Raw genomic sequence first — 27,648 nt, 5'->3', positions numbered from 1 at the left:
ATTGTCTTCATATGAAAATATTTTTTTTTACCTTTGGATAATAGATTTGATGGTTAGATTTTGATATTTATAAAAGTGTTGTTTTTATTTAAAGTGTAGTTAAATAAATAAATCAAACTTTTAAACAAAACATCTTTATAAAAAGGTGTTTTTATCATCTTCATTTGAGTAATTGCCTTATTTTATTATCAAAAATAAAAAATATAAAAGAAAAGTGTAACCAAAAATATATTGTGTCATAACATTCTTTATTATTTTTTATTTTTTATTTTTTGGTTAACATAACATTCTTTATTACTAATTATTTTTGTCTTTATGGGCCTTCTTTTAGCAACACTTTTTTTCTGGTAAACTCTCCAAGGTATCTTTGATAACAGTGTAAAATATGGGTTTATTTGGTAGTTTTTGTGTTGTCCTGGGCTTTTTAGCCCAATCATGTTGGACTTTTAAAAAACATTACAGTTCCAAAATGTTTATTTACAGTTTACCCAAAAACTAACTCAGACAGAAATAGAGATACCCAAAATTTCTGACAAGAAAAAAGAGATACCCCAATGATGGATTTTTTTTTCTTATATAAATAAAAAATTCATTATTTCTAAAAAAATAAAAAATAAAACAACGCTATTTACTAGAATACAATTTTTTTTACCAATTCGCCAATGAGTAGGCATTTGACTAGTTCGACAAGTGATTAGACGATTTACTCTTCAACCATGCAGTCCGCCCAACTTAAATGGGATTAAAGCGCAATATCTAAACAAAATTATATCATGATAAATAATACTCTTGTTTTCATTTTGAAAATAATGATTTTTATTTGTAAAAGAAAAAAATCCTTTGGAAATAATGATTGTTGCCTAAAATAATTCTTGTTGCTAAATGCTATCATTTCAAAAGTGCTGGAACCCTCCCCAGAAGGACAGCTACATTTCCTCATCTCCAGTGACTTTGAATTGCAGCGATTTCTTCGTTGTTTGATGGTACCCTTTTCTATGTTGACGAAAATGCCCTTTAATTTAAAATGAACTTGTTGGTTTTATATAACAACTAGGTAATCAACACTAATCATACATTTCTTTCAATTCCCTCTCAAACATACAAATAATAAGTGATTTTTTCAAATATACTATTTTTTATTTTTTTAAACTATTATATTAGTTTATCCAAGTGAACAAAGAGAGAAGGAATAGTACGTAGATGAGATAGAATAAAGCATACATTAAACAATGAAGTGTGACAATCCAACATGAGCAGGGGAAAGGACAGGGGCAATGCAATGAGAAGAAGTGAAGTTGATGGATTATATATTGATGGGTTGGATTATGGGACTATTACTATACAACAATAGTGACATGTCACAGCACGCTCCCCATTTTTATTACCGTACTCTTCTACCTTATCCAATCTATCCAATATCAATTATGCACTCACATATAGAAAAACACACTTAACTAATATATAATATAATAAACACAAATATAACTAGTCAATAATGTATATAGTTACGTTATTTCTATACTAACTATTGTAAATAAATGTAAATAAACGTCTTTTTAAATTTTATTGAACCAAAACAAAACATAGGTATTTTATAAATAAAAAATTTGTTTAAGCTTATATATTTAAGTGTATTTTCAAAACTATTTCAAAGTACACTAATATATATTTATTTATGTAATATTTGTAGAAAATATAAATACTTTAACTAATTTACTTTAAAGACTTTTATATATAAAATAAAAAATATAAAATTACAAAAATCTTAAGAAATAAATTTAGTTACATCTATGTCTTTTCTTTTTATATGTAAGTTGTGGTTTAAATTTATAAATTAAGAAAGAGTATATAAAAAATAAGATACAGATGTAACTAAATTTATTTAAAAAAATTATAATTTTATATTTTATAAATTTTTTTTAAATATATTAGTATATTAGTAATCATTAATTTTAATTATATATTATATATATTTTTTATAATTAATATTAACGGTTAAAATGATTGAAGTTGAATATCGATAAATTTACAAATTTTTTTATTTTATATATGAAAAAAAGATCCTTGCTTTTAAGAATGAAGGAGGAGTTGATGATATTGATGTGCAGCAGTATCATTGGGACAGTGGAGATTGCTTCAGAATGGGATGATGCATCAGTAGCTGTCCACAACAACCAAAGATGCATGCATGCATGCATGGAATGGATGAGATGTGATGAGATTCACACATAGATAAAAGGACAAATAATACGTAGCTATATTTTACCTTTTTATTTTTATATGTATTACTATTACTATTTTTATTTTATTTTCAGTCAACCCCATATTTCATATCAGAGGTGAAAGCGATTGTTCATTTGACGAACCTTAATACTTGACGTAGGGAAAGTATGCTTCTGGATTTTTGTCGTTAACATTTATTATTTCCATCGATTGAATAAATGAAGTACTAATAACCATATGCATTGCAAAAATATTTATTATTTATCACTTCCTTTTTGCATTTATTTGTTGTGGCAAGTAAATGGAAGTGGAGATTCTGAGCATGTTTCAGTACCCAGCTTTAGTTTCACTTCTTGTTCATTGCTATTAGTACCTGTTAGTAGTAGACCCCATATTTCAAATCAAATAACTTCAAAATGACTTTGTTTATTCTTCATATAGTATGTTGTTTGGGATGGTAATGGATTTCATGGGACGGGAATTCCAGTCTCGTCTCTATTAAATAAAAGGGTCATATTACATGTACATTAAAATTAACCATTAAAATTAGTCATCAGTATAAAATATATATTGAAATATAAATACATATTGAAAGTAAACTAAACTATATATGTATTTATTTATATATAAATATATTAGTGGTTAATTTTAGTAGCTAATTTTAGTATACAAATAATATTTCTCTAAATAAAATACTTTCTGTTTTTATCTTATTTTTATTATTGATCTTCGTTTTTTTTTTTTGAAAAAAATAGATATTCGTAAATATTCATAAATATTAAATTTTAATTTTTTTAAGTTTATATAAATATAATAAATTTATTATAATTTAACATAATAACATATATATAACAGTATTTAAGTAATTTTTTTTTACAAAAATTTTATAGATTTTCATAAAAGATACCTCAATCTCCACTTCATTTATGTTTTTGAGTAATGCTTGGGAGATAAAAAAAAACAGCCATAATTTGTCTTATTTAGCATTCATTAATTGTCGCAGTAATTAATAAATACTAAATGTTTTTGCATGATTTATTTTTATTACTAAACATTTTCGTTCTCATAAATATGGACATGTGCGAATTTTCTTTTGTCATCTCTATATATTGTTAATTTTTTATAGTTGAAGTACGTGACTGTTTTAATTTTATTTTATTTTCTTCGTACATTTGGACATTTGGTATAGGCCTAATCAAAATTGCTATATATTAATTAAATCATTGTGTGAACTCCATCAAATTCAAATAGTATGGAAGGACTTCCATGAAGTCACTCACTGTCCCTGCTCTAACATGTAACATGTTGAATTTAATGCGCGAGGACCCGGGTAAATTTTGTTTCCTCTTTACTTGTAAGCAGTAAAAAATAAATAAAAAATAAAAATAAGTTATTTTTTGTCCTTCATAAAATAAATATAAATAAAATAAAATTATATGACCAATAAAATTCATTATTTTTAATCCAACACTATGATATATAAAAACTTTTCACATCAAATAAGACACAAATCAATTTGTATAAAATATTTTACTTTGACACATACATTACTTAATAACACTCGGTCCCAGCATACACTAATGTGCTTCTTGGGATTCTTTGTATTTGCCAACGGATAACAATGTCTAAGTCTTAAAAGAGAGAGTTATGCGTATGTGTAGTTTATTGTGTGTTTTACTCCTTTCCGCGTAATTTTATAAATTTATATAAAAATTCAACAAAAACAAAAATTAAATTCACCTTTGTCAAAAAAAAATATTTTTTAAAAAATTTTCAAGTTTTTTACCCTCATATCCTTGCAAATCACCTATAGTGCCCATTATTGTTAGGCATTTCATACCTAAATGTCACATATATAATTTTTTTAAGTCAAATATCTAAGCTATATATTTTATAGAATTTATATCTAAGCTATAAATAGTTCCCAAACCAAAAAATATTGGATGAATTACATATGTTTAAGGAGATTCTGGATTTAAATCTCTCCAGAAGCATATGCTTGTTATAGACGAAAATCAAGATATAAGGTAAAATAACAGGATATTGAAATGACAAGATGAACATGTTATACATGTATACGTACAATTTTGGGCATGCGTCAGTGTTAGTAAATAACAGACCGGAGTCCTTTCATCCAACAGAATATTACAGTTTGTTTTATAGAATTGCAAACATGTTGACGCTATATATGTCGATTTGACAACTATAATTGTATGGAGACAAAAACAAAATCAGGGAAAATAGAATTAGCTTCCTCTAATTGTTCGGGAGATTACGTAACAATAAAACTAAACTAATTAACTAGCTTATACTGTTCTCTTACACTATTATTGATTTTTTTTTCACGTTGCATTATTTTTTTTTTCCTCCTCAAAAAGTGGGATGGATGGAAGGAAAAGAAATGGAACTAAGAATTATAACTTTTAAGAGGACGAAGATTTAAATAATAAAAGGTGATTGCTCACATATATATACCTTATAAGTTGAGAGAACAGGTTTATCTTGATGATGTGTTGGCATGTTACAATAGGATGATGATATGTGGTGTTATTAATCCTAATAAGCAAATTTATATTTTTGAATAAATTTAAGGAAAAGTTTAAAGTGCAGTAATTTTATTAAATTTTGGCTAACATGTAACCACAAAAAAAAGTGAGTTATTGGATGAAATTTTATACCATTAAAATAATCATTAATGACTATTTGATGGTTACAAATCACAAAAGTTGCTTGTCTCCTAGCATTTCTTTAAATTTAATGTATTTGAAAGGTATAGTGTAGGGATGTGCATGGGTCGGGTGAAACCGAGTTTGATGTGACCCAGATCCGGTCCGAAATATATACTGGGTTTATTTATTAGACCCGAATTCGGCCCTAGACCCGATGAAACCTATACACTTTCGGGCCACGATTATACCGGGTAAAAATTGGGTCGTTAACATTACATTATCTTGATACCTTCTTATGAGCTAGCATGTGAAAATATCCAAATTTTCAAAACTCCAACCATTATTTGACATGGTAAAATTCACTTAAAAAACTATAACAAGAACCAACTCTTCTCTAAAATTAAAGCATAATCATAATCAATATTAATATTGTCTAATAACACCAAATATTTAAATCAATACAAATAACACAATATTATGCATTAGTCTAAAATCTTATACATTTTAAATATAAAATATTAACTTATAGTTTTATAATAACTAATAACACAAAATATTAAGATTTACAATACTTAAATTTCACATAAGAATAGCCATCATCAATCACTAATAACACAAAATAGTAATTGTGTATGATGACCGGACCACCGAATCGAATTCGAATAACTCGAGCCATGGTCGAACCCGACCTGAAATAATGACCGGATCTATTTTTGAGACCCTTATCCAATCTTATACCCAATAAAATCATACCAAAATAGCCCCTAAAATATTTGGAACCAAAACGGGTCTTCGGATCGAATCGAGTCATACACACCCCTTGTATAGTGATTCATTCGTCCTCAATGCGCAACGTTATATAATTATTTGCTGTACTGTGCTTTTCAAATGTATTTGTTCTTCTTTCTCTTTACCATTATGATACATTTTTGTAAAAAAATTATGATAAAATGATGAAAAAAATTAAATTCTTTTATTAGAGATATAATTAATTATATATATATTTTTAATTAATTTAAATTTTTTAAACAAATAATTTTATAACGTATTAATTATAATTATAAATTAAATTATTTTATATTAATAATAACTTATATAATGTTTTTTTTTTCTGGTGAGTATATTTCTCTTCTCTGTTTTTTTCGTTTCTCACCCTCTCATCCCTCCCTTCATCTCTCTCCGATAATGACAGTGGCAACAATGTTACTCACTGTCGACGCCAGCGTTCTCTTGTTTTCTTCTTCTTCTATTTTCTTCTTTATTTTCTCCGTTACTTTTTTGTTCTTTGTTCTTCTTCTCTTTCATTTGTGTATGTGGGTGTATCAGCTAAGTGAGAGTAAGAAAATAAATGTGTGCTTAGGATTAAGAGAAGAAAAAAAAAAGTTTTGTTAGGTAAATAATTATTTTTGTAAATAATGTGAATAATAGGTTTTAGAATTGACTCGATAAAATAAAAAAATACTCCACTCCTAAATTATCTCCTAAACCTTTAATATTATGATAATTATCTGTACACTTAGTGAATTGAATATTCAGTTACTATTAACTGTATATGAATAAATCGAATAAAAAAAATTAAATAACCATCTAATTAAAAATAATCAATATAATAATCTACATACTTATTGAATTGAACATCTAATATATTCATTGTTCACATTATTTAATATTCTCATTGTCTACCTATATTTTTCCAAAAAATATCAAAGAGTAAGTTTTATCATTTTATTTATTTATTTATTATTATTATTATTATTATTATTATTATTTACTGCTTATTACTAAAACATTTTTTAAAATGTCAAATATGTATTTTTAGATCTAGTGGCTGATTAATAATTAATTTTGCATTATTACACGTATTATTATCACTACAAAAGAGATGTTATATTACAGCGATTTTTTTTATGATTAGTGACAGCTTTAAACCGTCGTAAAATCAAAGACCAATAACTCAGAAGACTACTCTAATTATGAGCATCAGAATTAGATTTTGCGACAATTTTTAATAACTACTGGTATAATCACTGCTGAATTAGTATTTTGCGCCCACTAATATTTTGTTTGTAGCTTGTTGAATATAGATATAAATGAACATTATGAACAAGTTGAAATAGATAATAGAGGATTGCTTGCTCGTGAGATAATGAAGCGCTTGGATGAAACCTGGCCTAAGCTTGTTGATATAGCTTGTTGAAATAATAATAATAATAATAATAATAATAATAATAATAATAATAATGTCTCACGGGAATCCAGCCAGTCAGCCACCAGTGTCCACCTCTCTCTCTCTCTCTCTCTCTCTCTCTCTCTACATATGTATTGTTCCGTACAATCTTTGGCTGGTCTCTCCATCCACCTCGATATCTATAACTAATAAACTATTACTGTAGCTTCCTCTAAACTCCATACGTATGTATTATTATTGCCCTATACATACATACATACATACATTATTGTTTCTCTCTTTCTCAACTCAATATATGGTCAAATTATATATATGTCCATTCTAACACTAGATTAATTAAAACCATATATACTACTAATCATTTTGTTTATTGTGAGAATATAAGCTAAGCTAATGCATATATAGTAATTAATATCAAAGCAAGCTATAAGTAACTTTATTTCTTTGTACACATTTTTTGAAAGTAAAATGAATTTCGGCGTTATTTTTTTTTTTGGTGGACAAACGGGGGTCAAAAACCCCAAAGGAAAAGCAGAAGAGAAAAAACAACTAAGACCCTCTAAGCCTAAAAGTTCCAAAACAATCCAAACTCAAAGCATAACAAATATCTAAGGGAGGGGCATCATAGATATGCAAGCCAAAAGGGAGCTCTTGTCCCTTTTTTGCTAGGAGATCAGCTGGAGAATTTGCTTCACGAAGTGTGTGAGACCAGTTGATGTGCTGGATGCGATTGGCAAGAATTCTTATGTCTTCTATTAGAGGCGCACAAGGGTGTAAAGAAGGAACACCATCTTTAACGAAATTGAAAGCTACCTGGGAATCAGTTTCAATAATAATATCATGGAGGTCATTGGCGATTGCATGGTATTGATAACGTCAGAAGATATATATATAGATATGGTGGTTCCCAGAAAGTAATTTGCATGGTATCAAGAAAGCTACAAGAAGACAAACAGGTAAATTGGTTGATGAGGACCGTTAAAGTGCTGTTATAGAATTGGGCATCTTTTGCATTTGCAGTTATAAGCCCTTTCACAACTGTACTTCCCCTTCCTTATGTCAGACACATATATAGTAACAAACGTCAACCACACTCCATTCATTTTCATTCATCACTTCAATGAAATCAATCACCAACTTCCTCTTTTTTTTATTCATATCTTTCTAAAACTTCATTTAATTAATAGTTATTTTTCAACTGATCAAGGGAAAAGTAGTGAAGACTTTAATTGGTACATTATTCTATAGATACTTAATAACTATTATATTATTGTTGAATCAAAATGATATTAATTACAATAATCTGGGTCTATGAGTCAATAAATCACCCTTTCTAATTGTAGGTGGACAAAACTTTCCAAGGGGCTTGTACTAGATTTTGCTGAATGGATTGATCCAATAAGTGACAAAGCTATATGTTAGCTATGGGTTTGTGGTAGGGGCCATATACACGTATACCATTCATAATGGAGCACTGTATTTAGATGCCTTGCTGGCCAAAAAATAGACCCTCTCAAGTTTAGTTCAATTAACCAAGCTAATTTATGTTAATGTTAGTTAAGCTAGCTAGATTATATGGATTGGGAAAAGAAAGTATTATGTCCCACGTGTCAACTTCTAATTTCCGGGAGGGGCTTGTCAAAGTAACAACTGTATGTGGTGCGTGATATATTATTAAAAAAAAAAGTTTAGGGCTAATATTTTTGTTTAAATTTAATTAATATTCAATTAATAAAAAAAAATAAATAATTTTATATTATTAAAAATATTAAGAATAATTAATTAATAGTTATAAATCATAAAATTTATTAATTCTTTAACACTTTTTTTATTAAAATTGATTGTGTCATTTTAAAAGTTTACTTAAGAAAAGAGACCTACAAAAACTAAAAAGCTTATAAAGATTATCGTTATTATGATTACTTTTAAACAATATAGGACTTATATAAATTGCTTCTCATAAGTGCTTCTAACCGTTAAAATATATATATATATATATATATATATATATATATATATATATATAAAATCAGTTATAAGTATAAAATATATATAAAAAATAATTTAAATATATATAATAATTAATTTATTGATGGATTTTTATATGTATAAAGCATTTTTATTAAATTTTTACAATAAACAATTACATAGCATAATAACAAAAGTTTTATGATTAAATTATTTAAAATTTTATTTTTGTTAAAATCTAAAAAAATAATAATACAAATAAAAATAGAAGAAAGAAAAGAGAATACACTTGTTAAAATCTTATAAAGATTATCATGATAAAAAATATTTAAAAAATAATAAAAATTAAATTAATTTAAAATAATTTAAAATTAACTTATTTTATATTTGTTTTTTTATTTTTATTTTTTAATTATTAGTTTCTTACTGAAATAATTAAATAATATTAGATATACTAAAATGTAATTATAAATATTATATATAAAATTATAATATTAAGTTAAATAAACTCTGTAATTTCCTTTAATATAGAACTTGTAAGTTGTTTCCCATAAATGCTTTTAAGAGAGAAGACATAAATTAAAGACATGAGACAGAAATAACATAGAAAATTGTGTCTGATTCGATATCTCTAATTTTTGGATAATTAGAAAAATCAAGAAAATGTTGTTGTTTTGTTTCCTCCGCTAAATATATTTGTATATTCTAATTAAATAATGTTTTTGGGTTGAGAAATCAGAATTAATTACAATAGTTAATATATGATACTCACTTACTTTTAAAATATCTTTTATTTTATAATATCTAGATAATATTTTTTTTTACTTTTCAATGTTTACAGTATGATATGTAATAATAAAAAAATTAAAACTTATTTTTTTTAATTTAGACAATTCAGATCCTAACGATTAAAAAATAATAATCTATTTTTTATCTTTTTTTTGTTAGACGTACGAGCTCTTCTAAAAAAATCTTTTGCAGAAAAGAGATAAAAAAATTGTACAGGTGAAGTTAGTTTGTATGATCTGATTTTTATCTATTTTAAATGAATAATAATTAGAATCCTGCCAGAGAGATAATAAAATATTTGTACAATATGTACAATAGACTATTTATTTGACCCAATATGAGTTAAAAAATAAACATCTATGGTAAAATATAACTAATTTTTCAAACACAATACACCTATATTATCCAGAATAACAATCTGGATACGAGAAATAATAAACATCTGATATACTACTGAATCAAATATTTCTAAACTCTAATTATACATATTGTATAAATACTATATTGGCTCTCTATACTTCTTTTAATTAATAACTATTTGATTGAGACTGTTTATATAGTCATCAAAATAATATTGCAAATAAATAATGATTATATAGTTAAAGAATGTCAATCAAATAATTCTCATTCACATAAGATCGAAGAAAATTAAGTCATATAAATTATGCCACACAAAAACATCTTTCGTCATTTTTTACTGAAAATTTTCACAAAAGAGTTCATTAGTTGTCAAAAATTCTCACAAAAAAGATTCTTAAATTACATTTCATGCGTCTAATGAAAATAAAGAATAAGAATTGAAATATTGTTTTCTAATTGTTAAAATGCAAGTTATCTAAATTGAAAAATAATTAAAAAAATTTAGCCTTAATTAAATTTTGGAATTTTAAAGTAAATGTGGCTTAGAATGATAAGAAAAAAAAAAGTGATGTGAAGGTGAGGTATAGGTAGGCTATGGTTGAAAAGGGACGTTTCAAGGGAAAGAAAATAGACAGAAGCTGTTGGAAGTGTACAGAGCAGGCAGTGGTGTTGTACTGCCTGCTATGCTATATTATGTTCCCTCCTTTACTCCCTCTCCCCACTCCTATTCCATCCCTCTCCATCCCCACCCCCCCTATCCCCCCCTATTCTCCCCCTATCCCTATCCCTATCATCATTTTGTTGTTCTGCCACACTATTATTATTTATTCATTAATCACTACCTTTAGTTTTATAGCTAGGTTATGTACCATCTTAATTATATCTTGTATTAATTTAATTCTCTAACTTTTCATTCTTCAGCTTCGGCATACCCTCTATTATATTTAATTTATTTGTTTGGTTGCCCCCTTTTCTTATCATTCATCTGCTTGCAGGGTGGGATGGGGATGTGATTAATGCTTATGCTCCATGACAAGAGAAAGAATTTCATCATGCCTTATTTATTTGTTAACAGAAAAATATGTACCATGCATCACAGACTTGCTTGTTCATGTGGAAATATATATACACAACTCAGGTACTCTCAATGCAAGTCATGGGGTAGCTGTTACTTGTTGAATGGGAATGAATAGTACTACTTTCTTAAATTACAATTTTTTTTTCCATGTATTTGTGAATACTAATTACCATTATAATTTTGGTTAGCTTAAATTGCTGACGACAAAGAATTTTCCAATTATATAGAAACACCATGGGTGCCAAGAAACCACATACGTACATACATAACTTGAAACAGAAAGAGATGGCCTGCAAGTATGACGAGAATTTGTTAAACATGTCCTAGCTGAGAAAGGAAAGTTATTTTCGTTCTTTTCCCTAATTATAATACGCAACATATACATAATGGAAAATAAGTAAATATATAAAAATGAATTTAATTATGAGCTAGTAGCTAGTACTTGCAAATTGCAGTACACCACGAACTTTAATTGGTTATTAATTGCCATTCATCAAACTCCAATACACATCCCTTGAACTTGCATCGTTACTAATAATTTAATATATAATATTAACCTTGTTAAAAGAACTTGTAGTTATCTTGTAGTAATACTAGTCGATGGATCACCCCCACACTGCTACAACAAACAGTACGAGTTTTATATATAAAAAAAATAAAATAGATAAAAATTTAGTCAAATCAGTCAAATTATCTAAAGTTCTCAAATATTAACTTCAGGTGAAGTAGACTGCATCTGAATTTTTAGATTTAAATAAAAAATGGATGTGTGTGTATCCATGTTGCATAGACGTAATGTGTATATAGACAGAGTGATGTAGGTCTTTATTCCACCAGATCTGAAAAAGACACAAGATCAATTTGCGAATTCCCAATCAGACTCTTTCTCTTTGATGAGATTCACAAGCATCCATCTTCCTTCAAAATGATAAAAGAACAAGGTGGTGGTGGTGGTGGCGGTGGGAGCAAGAAAAGCACTACATCGGGTTCCAGCGCAACCACGTCATCACAGCAACAAGAACAACAAGCATCAGTGGCTGCTCTAAAGTGTCCAAGATGCGATTCACCAAACACAAAATTCTGTTACTACAACAACTACAGCCTCACGCAGCCACGTCACTTCTGCAAGACTTGCCGAAGGTACTGGACCAAAGGCGGTGCCTTGAGGAACGTTCCCATTGGCGGAGGCTGCCGTAAGAACAAGAAGCTCAATAAGTCTTCAAGATTACTCTCTTCTCCCTCATCTGACTCCCCTGGAGTAGGATCTTCTTCAGACCTTGCTGTTCTTGGTGGTGGTCTTAAGTTCCTCCATGGTCTCGCTTCTTCAGTTCCCGTACCTCCTTCTCTTGATTTTCACCTTGGTGCTGCTGCAGCTGCCTTACCTTTCCCTACAAGACTCCACCACCCTTCTTCTACCATCTTCAACAACAACCACTTCGCTTCGTTGCTATCAACAACTTCTTCTAACGCCTTCAACATTGATCCTAATCATTCTTCTGTTATCGGTTTGAATAATTACGCGTTTTCCACGGGGTTAGGCGGTGGTGCTGGTGGTGCAATCGAGGGGATAAGCTCCGCCATGAACGCTCATCATCATGGGAATAGTAATAACATTGCTTCTTCTATTGAGTCGTTGAGTTCTATGAACCAGGACTTGCACTGGAAGCTACAACAGCAAAGGTTGGCCATGCTTTTTGGCGGTGGTGGCAGCGGAGATGATGCCAACAATAATCAACAAAAAGACGTTGCCGGTGGCGGCGGCGGCGGCGGTGGACTTGAGAAGCCGCAACCGATTTTGTTTCAGAATCTTGACGGTTCTTCAATCAACAGAAAAGAAGAAAATACCGTAATTGCCCCAACTGAGTGGTTCTTTGGAAACTCTTATCCCTCGGTGAATCCTACACCAACCACAAGTACCGGCGGTGGCAGCGGCGGCGGCGGTGGTGCTGCCGGCAATGATAACGGAATGAATTGGGTTGGTGTTGGTTGGGGTGACGTGCAGCATCAATACAGTGCTTTGCCCTAGCTAGCCAGCTCTTTGTTCAGAGAAAAATGGAAATCAAATTAATTAAGAGGTAGACTTTTTTTTTTTTCTTTATATATTTTTTTTCTACTATCTTGGGAGAAATTATTAATAGGTTGACTGTGATAATTGTCTTAAATTAATTTATTAAACTCCTTTAGCTAGGTACATGTGTTAATTAGTTATTATAATGTCCTGTGTTCTTTTTATTTATTACGTTGGGTTCAAAGGGAACATATATATATAGTGTAACAGATTGGGATGGAAGATTAAGGCCATTATGTTTTGTCATAAAACTCACACTCACTTCTTCACCCACCAACACCATCATGTGTTCATATAATCTCAACTCTCTCCATTATTCTTCAATTCTTAATTAATATTATCAGATATATATGTGGTTGATGTGCTCTCTTTAATTTTTCTTTTGTTCATGTAGATCATGATCCACATTATCACTTCTGCTTTACTAATAAACTAGTGACTGGTCCTATAGATGTAAGAGGGTGCCTCAGTTTTCATTCCCTTGCACACACCTATATATTTATAGATAATATTATATACCAAATGCACCTCAAAAACTTACTTTAAAATTGTTCATAATTCTTGTACCAATTAACTCTGTGAAATGGATATTTAGTTATAATATGCTTTAGAATAGAATAAGAATTACTCAATTTCATGATTTATTATTATAGTCACACTACTTTCGAATAACCTGAAATAGATTTTAACCTGTTCAACTCATGATCTGTTAAATAAGCCAAGCTTTAAAACAATTATTCTTATAGGATATTCCTATTTATAATTTCCATTTTTATAAAAAAAAGTATTTTGATTTTCGCTCAATAAAATTTTAAAAAATTATAAAATCTGAAATAAAAAGAAAATATTTTATAAAAACAAGAAATTATTTAAAGGATAATAATGTGCAGTCTCTAGCCTCTCCTAGAACATTATTCTCAATCCCTAGCTAGCTAATTGCAATTGTAAGGTTGGTGACAATAATATAATTTGTACTTAACTTATCTAAAACACGAAAAATAAAAAGATCCCATGATTTATATTGATGTCAAGTAGTTAAAAATTTAGGCATGTGAGAGAGAAGACAGCATATAATTTGAGCATATAGCGAAGCCACAAGGTGTCTTTGGGATCCGTAATGGATATATATATATATATATGTATTTAATATTTAATGGTAAAATAGATAATATCTTTGATTTGTTTTTATGTTCAGTTGATAACTTGATATAATATGCAGCATACAGAACTTGTTAGCCCGAAATCACTACTACTGTCTCATTGTGTCTCAGTTCATGAGAGAGAGAGAGATGTGTGTCACTACTGCATCAATGGCAACTACACGCAGTGGCTGGTGGCCGTAGCTTTCGCTGTATGCTTATTGGCCTCTTGTTAGCCCTGCACTACTCTATCTATGTATAACATGCCCCCTCCTATACTCTCTCTCTCTCTCTAAGGTTATGGGTATAATTATTAGTTGCAGTGTATGTGGTGTGATTCGGTGTTGTCTGAAAAAGTTGTGCCTTTCAAAGTTAATTAATAAATGAATGAATGAGAAACTGTCAAACTTTGAATAACATTACACACATTTAAATGATGGACTAATGAAAATGGAATTTCTTTGAAAGACTCAATTCACTTTATTTCTACTATTATACATATATATGATGTAACATTTATTAGCTACATCATTTCTTTTAGTAATTTTACATTTTATAAAGTTTTTATTAAATGAAAATTTTAAATTTTTTCTAATAATGAGTAACTTTAAAGGTGAATGTTAGCTAAATCTATCCATTAGTATGATTTCTTGTATGTGTTTGTTTAAAAAAAAAACTGAATCAAATAAACACTAGCTTGTAGCACAAAAATTATGATCATGTGCTGGTTTGCTTTTTTAGAGTGATGGAGAATGAGCCCTTATTTTTGCCACTTAAATTGCAATTCTGTATGAGAGGGAGGGAAAGCAAAGCAGCAACACTTTGCTTTTTTTTGCTGGCTGTCATCTTTAATTATTCCCACACTTTCACTGTTTGAAAAAACAAACCCGGATCAAACCCCACAGATGCCCAAAATGATGATTAGTTGCATTAGAAAACAAAAATGCTAAGTATTTACTTGTTCTTAATTTGAAATCTTTTTATTCTCTTTTTCCAAAATAAAACTATTATGTCATAAGAACTTATGTAACATGTCTCTATCTATTTTATTTAGGATAACAGTATGGTATATTTTAACCTATAGTAACAAAAAAAATGATATTTGTATTTATTCTTTTCTATGTTAAACTGATTCATTTTTATTTAAAAGAGAGAACTGATTTAATATATTAAAAAAGACTAGTAGAAATATTATTTCATGCTATCTGAAACCATATATACCATAAGGAAAATATACATGTGAATATATATGCAAAGAGAATTCTTTAGTGAAAACTCTCGCATATATATGGTTGTGTATAAATGTGTCTCCTTGTATAGACAGAAAATGAATAATATAGACCTTCTTTCTTCTTTTAATTGTCATAACAACTAACAAAAGTTGATACTCATCTTCAGAACATACACATGTTTATATGAATGTTTCTTTTGGCTCATAGTTGAAAAGAAAAAACACCACTTTAATTAATTTGCAAGACATATAGCATGCAATCATGCATTTTGCCCCCTGTAAAAATATCAACAATGTTTAGAAAACAACAAAAAAAATCAGCCCAAACAACAAAAAATTATCTTATTTATTATTTGGTAATTATGGCTAAAATAATTGTATAATTTTAGAGCACATTTATTATATTCTATAAAGAGTAACTCTGTTAATTTATACATGAATAGTAGGCAACTTTTTAATAATTAGTAAGGTTAGAGAGACAAAAAAAATTTTAAAAAATTAGAATTTATCTTATTTAATATTTATTAATTACTACAGTAATTAATAAAAATTAAATAAAACAAATTCTGACTAATTTTAGTTAAATTTTTTTTTGTTATCAAATATTTAGGTTAATTTCTTCCTTGATGTTAGTAAACACATTAAATTTGATGTGCATAGAAGGAAGAAATTAAAGCAGTAATAATCAGTTATCTATTTGGCACATAATTAATTAAGCTTATGGCTATTTCTAATTATGTGTAATTAATGTGTTTCTAGGAAACAATAATTTTGGTTCTCATCAAAAGATTTAATTTTTGATAAAGTAATAACTTTCAAAAAAGAAAGAAGATATTTTCAGTTTGACAAAATATACTAAAAAGAAGATATCTTCTAATAATGAAACATTTTTGCAAGTTTATTTAAGAAAATAAAGTATTTTTATAGTGAAAATAAGATGATTTTATGCTTATGAAGAGTAATAGTAGTAATTTGTAATTCATTATTTTTTTATGTCTCTTCTAAATGGTTTTAAAAAATTCTAACAAAAAAATAGTTTGCTTATAGCAAAAAAAATGTTTTATCAAATTGGAATTACTTTTAAAAAATAAAATATTATTTTTTATTTAAAATTATTTTATAAAAACTTGAAACTCTTATAATGAAAAGAATAATAATAAACTCTTGTATGGCCCATGAGACATGAGTCACGTTAAGAGAAAGAGTGAATCAGAAAAGAAGGAAGCAAGAAGGGAGAAGAACATGAAGCCAATGCATGATTAACGTGATAGTGTCATGGAGAGAGACACCTTTTTTGTGCTGAATTCTGTGCGGGGCAAACCGTAATTTCCACAACTTACAACTGCAAGCAAGAACCCCATGACCATATCCATATATATATAGCCAAATAGAAAATAGAGGAATATTTTTTTCATGAAAAATGTTATTTAAATATTAAAATGTTATTTAAGAAAAATGATAAAATTCCACTCTCAATTTTTATAATATCACTCTACACAGGAATCATTCTTAAATTCGGCTGAGTATTAAATTTTTGAGTGAACTATAATACATCTAACAAAAAACTTAATGCATTATCTTATAGAAAATTTATTAGATGTATCAGAAATACCGATATTTTAATTATTTTTACCGTTAATTTTAATTAATATATATTATATATATTTTTTATAATTTAAATCAACGTTAAAATAATTGAAACACTAATATTCTTATATCAAGAGAAAGTACCTGACACACAGACTAGAAACGAGGAAAGGAAAAAGGAAAAAAAAAAGTTTTAATGTTTCTTTTAATGTGGTAAATAGTGTTATACATGTTTAATTTTATCAGCAACAGTTTCGTTATTTTGGGTTGTAACAATATTTTGATAAATAATGGGTAATTCTAAAGTGTTGGATTATGAATAAAATAGAATATCACTTTTCTTTTTTGATCTGACAATTTATCACGAAGAAAAAGGGAAACTATATTCTCTTCACTTCTCATGATTCTCCTCATTATCTTACATCGAAACTTTTGTGTCCCCACCATCTTTGATCACTTGATAGTTCTCTCCACTAACCAACTACATGCAATCATGTGTGACCAGAAAACATAAAGGACGACCACAGATGCAAAGAGCCCAAGATTTTCTAGATCATTCCAAGGAATTTCATCAAGCGCCATGGTATTCAACATTTTCCCTGTATATCAAAAATAATATTCCTATGCATACGCTTTAACACATATATAATAATCAACTTTGGTCAGAAATTATTTTAGAGGGGAGAAAAAAAATGGTGTTTTATTTAAGAGAAAATATAGAGAGTTAATGGCTTAAGCGTACAATGTGTACAATGGAGGTTTTGGAAGTATTAGAGATATGACTATTAGTATTATATTGTCCTGTCAGGTTACGCTTTTGGGATGAGTGGATTCATGATATGGTATTAGAGTTCTAGATCCAAAAGGTCAAAAATTCGATCCTTGATATTGCATGCGATTGTGTTATTTTAGTCCACCCACCTACATATATACCAAAAACCTCCATTTTCAATTAAATTCCGCCTCTAAAATTCATATTAAAATTTTTTAGCTTTGTTTTGGTATGTGTTCATATTTTATCCACGAATCAGTTTGATTTTTTTTAATTGATGAATCTACAAGTATTAATTGATTTTGGTATGTATTCATATTAATTGATTTTTATTTATCAATTCCATATAAAATTAACTATATTCGAATTTTTATCATTTTATTTTATCCACTATTATTTAACATGTCACTAATTTTTGTGACATATGGCACTTAACATTCCGTTCCATTAATAACATAGAGTAAAATGTGAGAGTTTTAATGTTAATGTGTCATATCAATGACACTACTAGAGATGTCGGGTAACATTTGATAGATCATTAATTTTGTGACACATATATAACACTGTAATAATTCATCCTATCAACTATGTCTAGACAAAAAAATGTAGAGGAACTAGACCGATTCATGGAGCTAAGGATAGTTATGAAACTTAAAAGATTAAATTGATTAATGAGTGAGAACTGAGAACTGATATAAAAATAACTACTGTGGTTTAGAAAAGAGATAAGAAGGAAGAGAATTGAGAGAATAAAAGATGACTTCTATTATTGAATGTGTAATTCAAAAAATATAAAAAGAGGCTATTTATAATTAATGGTCAAACTTTAAATTGATTCAATTAATTTATATTTGTACATTGATTTTATCCAATTAAATATTAAAATATAGTTATAATTTAGGGTATTTATAACAATACATTTATATTGTTTTCTTTATATGTTTTTTAGTGATAAATTAGTGCCTCATTACAACTTTATTAATAAAAAACCTTTAAAAAAAATCTTAGTAAAAAAAGAAGAGTATACTATTTTATAATACGTTAGATAAATTATTCCATTAAAAACCTTTTTAAAAAAACTTAATGTTGGGACAAATTTATCCTTAAGAAAAAAAGTATAATCTGTACTATCCTCTAATAATTAAATTACTTGATATCTTTTAGTCGATGTATTGTAATATTATGTACTAATTTCTTAAATTAAAGTAGATAATACTTTTGTGAATAAGTCTACTAAATTAACATTATTGGAACAAATTGGTTGAATATCTATATCACTATTTTGTTGAAGATTTTATGTACAAAAGAGTTTTAGTGAAATATATTTTGTCCTATCATATTTAATGTATCCGTTCTTAATTGATGTATATAAACAAAGTTATATATCTTCGTATATAATTATTGTATTGATATTTTTTTTATAGGTAAATTACACGTATTTTATATATGTCGGGTGATTGATCTAAACTAAATATATTTACGAATTTTCTCACAAATTGCTATTATTTTTGCATAATTTGAGAATATTGCAGTTATGATATTTATTTTGTTGAGCGATAAAATATGACTTAATCTCTCTTTATGAATAGATAACATGTTTGTGACATAATTTTTATGCAAATTAAAAAAAAAACTTGCATTTACATATTCGGTTAATTAAAATATAAACTCGTTAGAATAAAAGTAAATCCTTATTAATAGATCTTTTAAGATATTTTAATGTATGTTTAACAACATTGTAATATCTTCTAGCTTAGTTGGATAAAAGCTAAATCTTAATAATAAATTTACAAAAAATACTATGTCTGACTTATATTGTTATTTGTTAGTAAAATATATTAGTGCTCTAATAACACTAAAGTAAGATACTTCAGAATTAAAGAACTCATCTTTACTTTTGTAAGGTTGAAATGTACCTTTATGCACATCAAGTAATCATATTATCATAGGGTTACCCAATCATACACTTTATCCATATAAAATCTTTTTAATTTTTTTTTATATAAGTTGACTTATCATTTTTTAGATATTTAATTTGTAAGTCAAGATAGAATTTTATCTTGTCAATATCTTTTATTTTAAATTCTTTTTAAATATCTATGATATGTGAAATTTTTTTGTGAGATTCAATAATATTTAAATCATCGTCATATTTTATCATAATAAAAAATTTGTAATAAAAAAATTTAATTCAAAGTTTTTTATAAAGACACATAGACATATACTATTATTTTTGTATCCAACTTTCAATAAATGTTCACTAAGGCGATTATTAACCACGTGAGCCCAAATTGTTTTAATCCATATAAAATTTTTTAAAGTCTTATTGAACAAATCTTCGAAAAACTAGTAAGTGAGCTATATAAATAGACTATAATGACATTCCCTATTTCTCACAATCTCGCCTTATAATATCCTATATCCATTTTTTCATTCTATGATGGTACAGATTTGCATAATTTATACTGTTTTCTTATTCTTTCTTCTTTAAACATCATCTCTACTACAATTGAGAGAAATAACCCCAAATACTATTTCTTCTTATAAAAGAATATTCCAAATACAGAGTATTTTTAATGTACTTTGTTTGAACTCAATCCTTCCTCAAGTCTACATTGAAGGAAAAGAGAAAAAAGAAATTAATCACACACAAACAACAAACATAACAATTCAATTGTTTACACAGGGGCAGGAGCAAGTAGACTCCTTTTTGAGTTTGGTATCCTATCTTGACCAAATTTTCTTCTTAGTTTCCCTCTCTTTAATTCCTTGAACCTGATCCCTACTAGTGCTAGCTCTCTTATGAGACACTGGGGCTGCTTGAGCAGCAATCACTGGCTTTGTTGTTGGCCTCACAACCCTAGCTACCCTTGGTGGATCAGATTTCCTTGTCACCCTTCTGTCATGTAAAGATGTCGGTATGCCATAATTGTTCTCTGCTTCATTGCCTCTGAACTCCCTCTTGCTCCTTATCTGATTAGTAGAAGCTTGACTTGTTGGGGGGTTTACTGAGTTTGAACTCTTTAAAATGCGAGCCTCACTCTCACTTGGATATTCACCGCCGCTCATGCGGCTTTTACCTACATCGGGTGTGGCCTTTCCGGCTTCAACAAAACAATGAGTTTGTTGTTGTTGTTGTTGCCACTGCAGTTCTCTCTCGCTGTACCTCTTCTCTAGTTCATTCATCTGGCATAAAATAAAGTAGGTGTTATATAATATAAGAACTATTTGCAGATGTATTGTCCTCTTTTCTTCATTTAATGAGTTGTAGAGTTTGTGATTTCTTTTCATGCAAGAACACACTGATACTTTTTCCAAGAAGTTACTAAGAGAATATCACATTCATGACAATGATTAAAAGGCAGTTCTACCGTTTAGAATATTCAACAGAAATAAATTTCTTCTTTAAGAAGTTACCTGCTGACGAAGGGAGGACTCCGACCTCTGTTCTTGCTCATTTAGCTTTGTCTCAAGCTCCTTGATCTAAATAGAAGCAATGAACATAAGAGAGAGAGTTGATCACATCCATTTATTTAAAGTATTTTAAACAGAAAATAAATTTCTTCTTTAAGAAGTCACCTGCTGCCGAAGCAAGGACTCCGAGCTCTCTTTCTGCTCTTTAAGTTTTCTCTCCAGCTCCTTGATCTATAAATAACAAGAAAAAGGAATTAACATAAAGAAGGATACACTTTTCTTGATCATATGATGCGTGTTCACTCTAAGGTGGTGCAAGAATTAACACCGTGGGAAAATCAGTTTTCCAGAACAAACCTGCTGTTGAAAACTTGATGTTTCTGACTGCAGTTGTTCTTTCATCTTTTTCTCTAGCTCTTTGACCTGCAGTAGAAGCAAAGTGTCTAGTTAGGTATCAATGTTAAATAAGCCAGTAAAATCATAGTTATTTTTAAATTCTACGAATCGTATAATTTATAGTGGAACGTTCTTTCAGCATTATACGGCGACCATGGCGTCAAAAAGTTTTACAAATTTTACTCACAGAACTAAGACAAACTGTGTTGAAGGTAGTTAAGAATGAATTCAGACAACTATCTAAAACAGAAAGCAACCTTATGTTGGAGAGTAGTGCATGTTTCCTCTTTTCCCTTCAATTTCTCTGACAATTGAGAAATTTGTTTTTCTGACTGGTTTTGCATGGATGTCTTCAACTCAATCTGGCCTTCAAGTTCTTTAATCTTTTCATGTAGATTTCTGTGAATACTATCCTTTCCTTTGGCCTTGCTCTCCATGCTTTGCAAACTGTCTTCTAGCTTCCGTATTGATTCATCTTTCACTCTGCAATCACTCCTTGCTTTTTCAAGCTATACCAAAGTATAAAAGCAAGAAAGAAAAAGTTATTTACATATAAAATGATGAAATAAAAAATAATTTTTTATGTATTACACTGAGCAGCAACTTACCATTGCTTTTGTCTTTTGAAGTTCACTTGTGTCAACTTGCTTCTTAACAGGACCTAACTCAACGCCCCTCACTCTAGTTGCGAAATTAAGTGAGCTAAGAGTTTCACCTAAGTCCTGGTCCGATGGACTGATTTGCACAAACATCAATGTTTTGGCGTCACCCCCTATTATGATTACAAAGGAGCATTATCAATACATGCCTGCTGACTGTCTCATATGTACACAAAAAAACAAAATGAAAGGTGAAGAAGTAGACATACCTAAAGAGTCTTGAAGTAAATGTGTCAATTTTGAGTTCCTGAAACCCCCAAAAGGAAAAGGATCATTAAAAAGTTTATTAAAAATACTGAAAGGTAAGGATAATGGTGGAAATACCTATAGGGAATGTGACTACTCTTGGCTGCTAAAGCAGATATAACATCGCCAAGAGCTGAAAGAGATCGATTGATATTTTGCGCTTCCTTAAGCCGCTCCCCTTGCACATCAGTCTTTGCAAGTCTCTCACTACCCGCCAAATCCACAAGCCAAAGCTTGCTCTTGGTACACTCACCATTCAGCAAATTTTTAGCCTTTACCATTATACAAAGCATGCTGGAAAAGAAAGTAAGAAACAAGCAATCATTACAAGTATTCAAAGAAGAAAATTCATTTTGATGAAGAGAAGACATGTATCCTAGAGAGCTTCTAATAGAATGCAAAAGAGCTTGGTACCAGTGAGATCTACTACTATGCTCATTAACATTATTACTTCCAACTGCTCTAGCATTGCTTCCAGCTTGCAGTACATCCCAGACCTCCTTAATGCTTTCAACTTTAGCTTCTACGACACCAGGAACGTGATGAGATCCTTCAGAGGCTTGTTTTATCTCCAGCCTGAAACATCAATTCAGGAGAAACAGTTTTCAATGTTATGGCAGTTTATCATACTTGCACATCATTATTATAGAGCAGTTAACTTACCTTTTTGATGTTGATCCTGTAGCCAATAGGTCTCTGATTTGTTCATTATAAACCTCAAGTACACTAACAGATATGTCATAAGAAAATGTATCACTCCTTTGTTTGCTAACATCGAACAACAGCTCAAGAGTCCTATAATTTACTCCTCTATTCAGCTCTGTTCCCTCCATGGTAAATGTCTTTCCTGTTCCTGTTTGCCCATAAGCAAATATGCAAACATTGTAGCCATCCAATACAGAGATTACCATTGATGAGGCATCAGCAAAAACATCAACTGTAGAAACAAAGCAACACTATCTATTTAGGAACCACCAAATTCCAGATCTTGCGCATAAAAATAAAATATATAAAATAGTAATGTTAAAATAAAGCTTCATATGTATACCTTGATCATCTTTTGGTGTATATACTCTGTCAAATCTGAATGATTTTTTTGAGGAATTAGTTGCCAAAATTCCAAGGCATCCATCCTTTGCTGCATCAAAATCCACAACTGTAGTACAGCCAGCTGATATTTCAGCCTTATTCAAGGGACGGCAGCGGCAGAAAACCCTAATGTTCCCTAATATTCTTAACAGAAATGCGTTAGTGCCTTTGGCTTAGAATAATCTTGAAATCAAAACAATTTTTGCTTATAGACCATGTCAGATGTACCTTTAGCCTCTTGAACTTCATTGAAGAGCTTTTTTCTCTTTATCATCTCTTCATTGTACTTCACTTTGAGATCTTCACACTGCTTAACTGCAAAAAGAAGTTTAGTCCCTTAAAATATTTTGTAATATTTCAAAACCAAAAAAGTTAAGTGCAACTCAACTCTTGAATAAGCAAAAAAGAGAATAAGTGCATTACTCAAGCATACCCAATTCCTGAACTGCAAATACCATCTTATTTAATTCTGGGATTGAATCAACACATTCATGCGCTTCATGGGAAAGTTGACAATAATCACTCTTCATCAACTGCAGGACAAATTAGGTGCATGTACGCTTAGAATGCAATTCTGATCAGGATAAAAATACTCTCTTAAATATAAATGTTTCCTAGATTTTCATAACTTGCCTTTACTTTCTCCTGTAAATTGCTAATTGCTTCTGTCCATTTTTTCTTATCAACTTCATACCTGCTAGAAATGCTCCTCAGCTCATGAGCTTGTTTCTCCACAGTTTGATCTACAAGGACAATGAAAATAAAATTAGGAAATGCTACCAAGAAGCCAAAAGCATTTCAACGATATACAAGTACTTTAACAACCAGAAGATAACTGAGAAAAAACACCAATGGAACAGTGATAGAAGAATAAAATAGAGAGAAATAGTCACAGAAAAAAAGAGGAGAGGGGGTGGGGGGAATGGAGTGGATTTATTGTGAATTCACTCTCCCCACTTAGTGTATTCACATGATGGAAAGAAGAGAAAATAACAACGGTAGAGGGATTAAGAGCCCTGATCCCCTGACTCTCTCCTAACCTGAGTATATCCTCCAATTTCTCAATGCCCTCCCTCACCCTCACTCACTCCCTTAAATTCCCACTCCTACACCCTCGCTCACTCTCTTTGTGACTATTTTAAAACCATTAGTTATCCATGGATGAAAAAAAAAAAGCCCAGATCCTCATGTTCCTACATATTCATGTGAATGAATCTCATTAACCAAGTTGAAATAAATTTCATTACAATATAAGAAAATCAGTACAATTCATATACCAGTAGTTAGTGACTTAAATGTGACATTGTCAAGCTCCATTTGGACTGCTTCCAGTTGCTCATTTGTTGCAGTTAATGACATCCATGCCTCATAGCATTCCTTTGCCTTGAGCTCACATTGCATTGTGAGCTCTTTTATCTTGTTTTGATACTTTGCAGTAGATTTTGTCTGCAATACCTTCATCTGAAACATTCCAATGAAAAACAAGAAAAGAAAAATGTCATGAGTACTTCACACTTCATTGCCACTTAGAAAACTAGGTTGCACCACTAACCTGTGACACGGGAATTTCAATTTGCGCTGCACAGTAATTACATTTAACGTAATCGTTTGTCAGTTGTGAAGCTGGGAAAAACAAATATGACAAAACTGAACATTAGCATAACATATATGCCACTTGGAAACAAAAGCACCATAAGCAGCACTGAAGTACCAGCTGGTTTTCCTGGTTTTCTAATGCAGATCCCACTGATGACAGGGTTTCCATTTATACTTTCAAATCTTATGAGGATTATCCCATCATCTTTCACAGAAACCCTTGAGTCAACCAACTGTAGTGGCTTATTAGCTCCAACTGCTGCAAAGATATCCAGTTCAGATAGAACCTGCCATTGTTTTTCAATAAAAAGGAGCTTAAGCGATTACTAGTATAGATGTCAAATATGTATTTAAATAGGGGTTGTTTTGTTTGGGGGTGGGGGGGGGGGGTACTTGCCTTTTCTTCTTGGATGTATACATTGAAAGTCCTCATTCCTTTTGGTCCATTTATGTTGATGATCTCAACAAAATGAAGATCAACCACATAATCTCCAGGAGGAAGACTATCAAATCTGTAACAAAAGTTTCCTAACCGAGCTGACTGATAGATAAATGGGTAATCTCCACCCTCCACTATTTGCTCATTGGTACGCATAACGTTCCCACCTTCGAAAAAGGTGTCACCAAGGAAAGTTAGTCCACCGTCTGCTTCATTAGTATCTTCCTCTCCCGCATTCACAAACATGACATAATCCTCCCCTGCATGAAAAGATATGCTATTAAAAATCATCAGGTGATCCTCCAAATATGTTATATTAGACTTTCAAGCATTAATCCCGATCCCAGAACTATTGGAACACAGGCTTCACCGTACTTTCAAAGTGTACCATCTTACTCAGAATTAGTATTATATTTCCGAACTAACTGGAATTAGGCTTCACTTTGCCACAATTCTAATCCTCAACTAACTCCTCAGTTTACAATTGTTGGCTAGCATAGTAAACCTAAATAAAAGACTGTGGAACACTAGTCTGAGAAATCAAATCAACCACTTTTCTAAACAAGTTTTCATGTCTTATAAATATATCAGTCCTTACCCTTAACACAATCATGATAAAAAGAAACGTTCTAGTCTTTATATATTCGCAGAAATAGTTGAAAAAGAAGAAATGATGTTCTTGTCCGGGAAATCAATCAATCAAATCAACCCTAGTTCTACTAAACGTAATTACGAAAATGTAAAACCAAGGAAATACTGTGTTTTAAATAAAAGGAGGAAAACTGGAAGCTCCTATCCTAATGTATATCATTCTTCCCCGTGAAAAATAAACTAACCCTAAGAGCAAGATAAAGGAAAGAAATGCTGAATATGCGAAGTTTCAAAATTCTAACCGGAGTTTTCAGGTCTTGTGAGGCCAGTTGGTAGTAGTCTTGAACTGGGATCGCATACTACTGAATCGAACAAGGACTCTTGTGCATCTTCCATTACTGAGTCATTATGCTCTGTTGTTAGGGCTTGTGATTGCTGCTGAAAATTGTTTGATTGGATCTGATCCATGTTAAGGATTGAATCTTTTGGTAATAACGGAAGTTCTAAGAGTGAAAGAAAGAGTGTGGCAGAAAGAAAGGTTTCAGAGATTAGAAATCTTGAGGAACAAGGGGGTATTCGAATTCGAAGTTGGTGACCGTTGAAACGTTTTGAACTCACGGACCGTTGAACCTTTGCCTTTATTCCTTTTTTCTTTGTCCGAAAATAACTACAAAATTTATTATGTAATAAATAATCTGATCTTTTTTTGGGTCTGAATGCCATCAAGGTGATAACACTTTTGGATTGGGATTGGGCTATTGAGTTTGACCAAAAAGACCTATTGGGCAATGATGTGTACTCTGTTACTTAAGTAAAATATTTTGTCCAGCCCAAAAAAAGTTTTGTGCATATAAAAAACAATACAGAAATGCTTTTATTTCATTGAACAAAGAATCTAATACATAATGATGAATTGATGATAAGTTCCGCTATACAAAAATGCACAACAAATACCAACGCAAGTTGGCACATATGGACGAGGATTTGTGTCTTTTAATTATTTTTCTCGAGTTCGGTATGAGAATGGAACTTATTTATTTAAAAAAATTGCCTACTTTGCTTCTACAGTAGCCAAGAGATTAATCATTGGACTTCCACCTTGATAGATATCCTGGTGCAAACAAAAAAAAATGTACAACAAATATT

At 29.9% G+C, this 27,648-nt stretch overlaps 2 protein-coding genes across 3 annotated transcripts; one reads left to right on the top strand and one right to left on the bottom strand.

Moving 5' to 3' along the window:
* Window positions 1–12,070: 12,070 nt before the first annotated feature.
* Window positions 12,071–14,896, top strand: LOC112747350 (dof zinc finger protein DOF5.7-like). Its single transcript, XM_025795329.3, has 2 exons — window positions 12,071–13,350; window positions 14,563–14,896. Exon 1 carries the CDS (start codon window positions 12,201–12,203, stop codon window positions 13,299–13,301), a length of 1,101 nt encoding a protein of 366 aa, XP_025651114.1. The 5' UTR covers window positions 12,071–12,200; the 3' UTR covers window positions 13,302–13,350; window positions 14,563–14,896.
* Window positions 14,897–20,591: 5,695 nt separating this feature from the next.
* LOC112747349 (kinesin-like protein KIN-14R) lies at window positions 20,592–27,151 on the bottom strand. Of its 2 annotated transcripts, XM_025795328.3 has the most exons (19): window positions 26,805–27,151; window positions 25,870–26,171; window positions 25,588–25,759; window positions 25,429–25,499; window positions 25,154–25,337; window positions 24,510–24,619; window positions 24,310–24,409; window positions 24,105–24,191; window positions 23,836–24,012; window positions 23,451–23,724; window positions 23,202–23,363; window positions 22,866–23,081; window positions 22,751–22,788; window positions 22,491–22,654; window positions 22,140–22,391; window positions 21,844–21,909; window positions 21,652–21,717; window positions 21,490–21,555; window positions 20,592–21,258 (listed from the first exon to the last, which is right to left on the bottom strand). In XM_025795328.3, the coding sequence occupies exons 1-19, from the start codon at window positions 26,968–26,970 to the stop codon at window positions 20,797–20,799; spliced, it is 3,135 nt and encodes a 1,044-aa protein (XP_025651113.1). In that variant the 5' UTR covers window positions 26,971–27,151; the 3' UTR covers window positions 20,592–20,796. The 2 variants fall into 2 exon arrangements, with proteins under 2 accessions (XP_025651113.1, XP_029148992.1); XM_029293159.2 differs by having other exon boundaries at window positions 22,866–23,363; window positions 26,805–27,148.
* Between the last annotated feature and the right edge of the window lie 497 nt (window positions 27,152–27,648).

Source organism: Arachis hypogaea, chromosome 15 (genome assembly GCF_003086295.3).
Source record: "Arachis hypogaea cultivar Tifrunner chromosome 15, arahy.Tifrunner.gnm2.J5K5, whole genome shotgun sequence".
Taxonomy (NCBI): domain Eukaryota; kingdom Viridiplantae; phylum Streptophyta; class Magnoliopsida; order Fabales; family Fabaceae; genus Arachis; species Arachis hypogaea.
Note: the sequence above shows the minus strand (reverse complement) of the source record. Positions and strands in the feature narration are given on the sequence as shown.

What these genes read in the sequence shown, in the direction of transcription:
- LOC112747349 (XM_029293159.2), bottom strand. Translation starts at nt 26,970, where the DNA reads ATGGATCAGATCCAATCAAACAATTTTCAGCAGCAATCACAAGCCCTA. An exon ending in TTCAAAAGACAAAAGCAATG is followed by an intron (nt 22,392 to 22,490) that starts GTAAGTTGCTGC and finishes ACTTTGGTATAG; the next exon opens with CTTGAAAAAGCAAGGAGTGA. An exon ending in AGTCCTTGCTTCGGCAGCAG is followed by an intron (nt 21,556 to 21,651) that starts GTGACTTCTTAA and finishes GCTTCTATTTAG; the next exon opens with ATCAAGGAGCTTGAGACAAA.
- LOC112747350 (XM_025795329.3), top strand. Translation starts at nt 12,201, where the DNA reads ATGATAAAAGAACAAGGTGGTGGTGGTGGTGGCGGTGGGAGCAAGAAA.